Below are 2216 nucleotides of genomic sequence, written 5' to 3'. Positions count from 1 at the left end.
AAACCAAATTTTCTATTCATTTTTCACATGTGGCAACATATTATATTTATTTATCACCCTTCCTTAAAAATAAAAAAATTATTTGTAATTATAACTCAAATTAAATAATTTCAAATATCTTAAAAGATTTTTCTTTTAGATATTTTTTTTATTAATCTTTTTTCTTTCATATCTTCATCTCTTAATTATCGATCTCCTGCTTCACCCCAAGACTTGTATCACCAAATTAAAATGTAAGTTATGAATTTATTATTATTATTATTATTATTATTATTATTATTATTATTATTATTATTATTATTATTATTATTATTATTATTATTATTATTATTATTATTATATATTCTGCTTTCTTAATTATTATCTATTTGTCAAATGTTTGTTTCATTCTTTCATTCAATTTGGATCTAATCCTCAAAATTAATGTGATTTAATTGATCGGTGTATCTTGGTGTATCTCATTACGATTGGTCTTCAATTAAGATTGATACAAAGATGGAGATCTCATCCTGCTCTTCTCATCATAACTTTCATTCTCATTGTAACTCAACTCATGTTGAAAATGATTATTGATATATGGTTAATGATTGGCCTCTTGACATTGATTTTACTTTGCAACTTGAACCAACCAACCATATTTAAATATCCAATTATAAGTGGATTAGATTGGATCCAAATTCTGAATCGAAATCGGATAGAATAATAAAACTGAACTGAGCTCATCAAATTATCATCCAATATATATATATATATATATATATATATAATTGATATTATTTTTCGATATTGTTTTTTTGTTAATATTTATATGAAGTGTTTTTTAAGATATTAATAATTGGTTGAAATGGTGGATCAATTAGTCTAAAATTGGATCAAAATATTGGATAAATCATTTTCACTTCTTTTTTGCTGTTCATGTTTCAAAATAGTTTTAAGCTACTTTTTTTATCCTAATCTTTACATGTAAAACACAGCTTTAATTATCAATAATGGCCACTACATCCTCTCAACATCGATGGACATATGATGTCTTTGTAAGCTTTGGTGGTGAAGATATCCGTAAAAGCTTCATGGATCATCTCTTCAAAGATTTAAGACAAAAAGGAATTCATGCTTTTAGGGATGATAACRAGTTGCCCCGAGGAGAAGAAATATCTCATCAACTCTACAAAGCCATTGAAGAATCGAGGTTTTTGATAGTTATCTTCTCTAAAAACTATGCATCTTCATCATGGTGTTTGAAGGAACTTGTGAAAATCCTCGAATGCAAGGAGATTGGGAAGCATGAATACCATGTTTGGATAATCTTTTATGATGTCAAGACAGTTGTGGTACGAAATCAAACAGAGAGCTATGCCGAAGCTTTTATCAAACATGAATTAGCAAATAGAACAGAGGTGGCTGAATGGAAGGAAGCTTTATTCATGGCATCCAACTTTTCTGGATGCGATCTCCAGGACATGACAAATGGGTAATTTTCTCTTTAGTACAATCATTAACTTTTTTCCATAGAGATTAACAACACAACCATATGCATCACATTTCATTAAGCAGGTGTTTTTCTCATAAACTCATTATTCGAGTAGCTCTTTCAAAACTCACCCTATATAATTTTGGATATTTTTGGTCAACAGGTATGAATCTAAGCTCATTGATAACATCTCCAAAGAAATACTTGAAAAACTATGTGTTGGACCCTTGCATGTTGGTGAGAACCTAGTAGGGGTGGATGCTCGTATGAAGAAAATGAACTTGTTGCGCTTTGTTCACTCAAATAAGGTTCACATGATTGGAATATGTGGTATTGGTGGAATAGGAAAGACAACGTTCGCCAAAGCCATTTATAACCTCTTGTATATCCATTTTGAGGAATGTAGATTTTTGGATGATGTACAAGGAGCCACAGAACGACATGGACTAACTCATGTTGTAATGCAACTTATTAATGACATTAGGAAAACAACAGATGTGAGGATATCCAACATTGGTCAAGGAATTATGGTAATGATAAAGAGGATGGCAGGTAGACGGATCCTACTTGTTCTAGATGATGTTGATCATCATGATCAATTAGAAGCACTAGCAGGTTCGTTTAATTGGTTTTTTCTAGGAAGTTTGATTATTTTCACTAGTAAAGACAAACAATTACTAGCTAATAAAGTGGATGAAATCTATGACATGGAGTATCTTGATGATGATGAATCTCTTGAGCTTTT

The 2216-nt window shown here is 30.1% G+C and overlaps 1 protein-coding gene across 1 annotated transcript; it reads left to right on the top strand.

Annotated features, from left to right (window-relative positions):
• Nucleotides 1–989: 989 nt before the first annotated feature.
• LOC112505511 (toll/interleukin-1 receptor-like protein) lies at nucleotides 990–2086 on the top strand (the record flags this gene model as incomplete). The annotated part of the gene is made up of 2 exons (XM_025109408.1): nucleotides 990–1471; nucleotides 1635–2086. Coding segments are annotated over exons 1-2 (934 nt in total), but the record flags the coding sequence as incomplete, so codon positions are not given.
• Between the last annotated feature and the right edge of the window lie 130 nt (nucleotides 2087–2216).

The sequence above is a fragment of the Cynara cardunculus genome, unplaced genomic scaffold (assembly GCF_001531365.2).
Source record: "Cynara cardunculus var. scolymus isolate 2C unplaced genomic scaffold, CcrdV1 Un_Scaffold_11530, whole genome shotgun sequence".
Taxonomy (NCBI): domain Eukaryota; kingdom Viridiplantae; phylum Streptophyta; class Magnoliopsida; order Asterales; family Asteraceae; genus Cynara; species Cynara cardunculus.
This window is presented reverse-complemented; position numbering and strand designations above follow the sequence as displayed.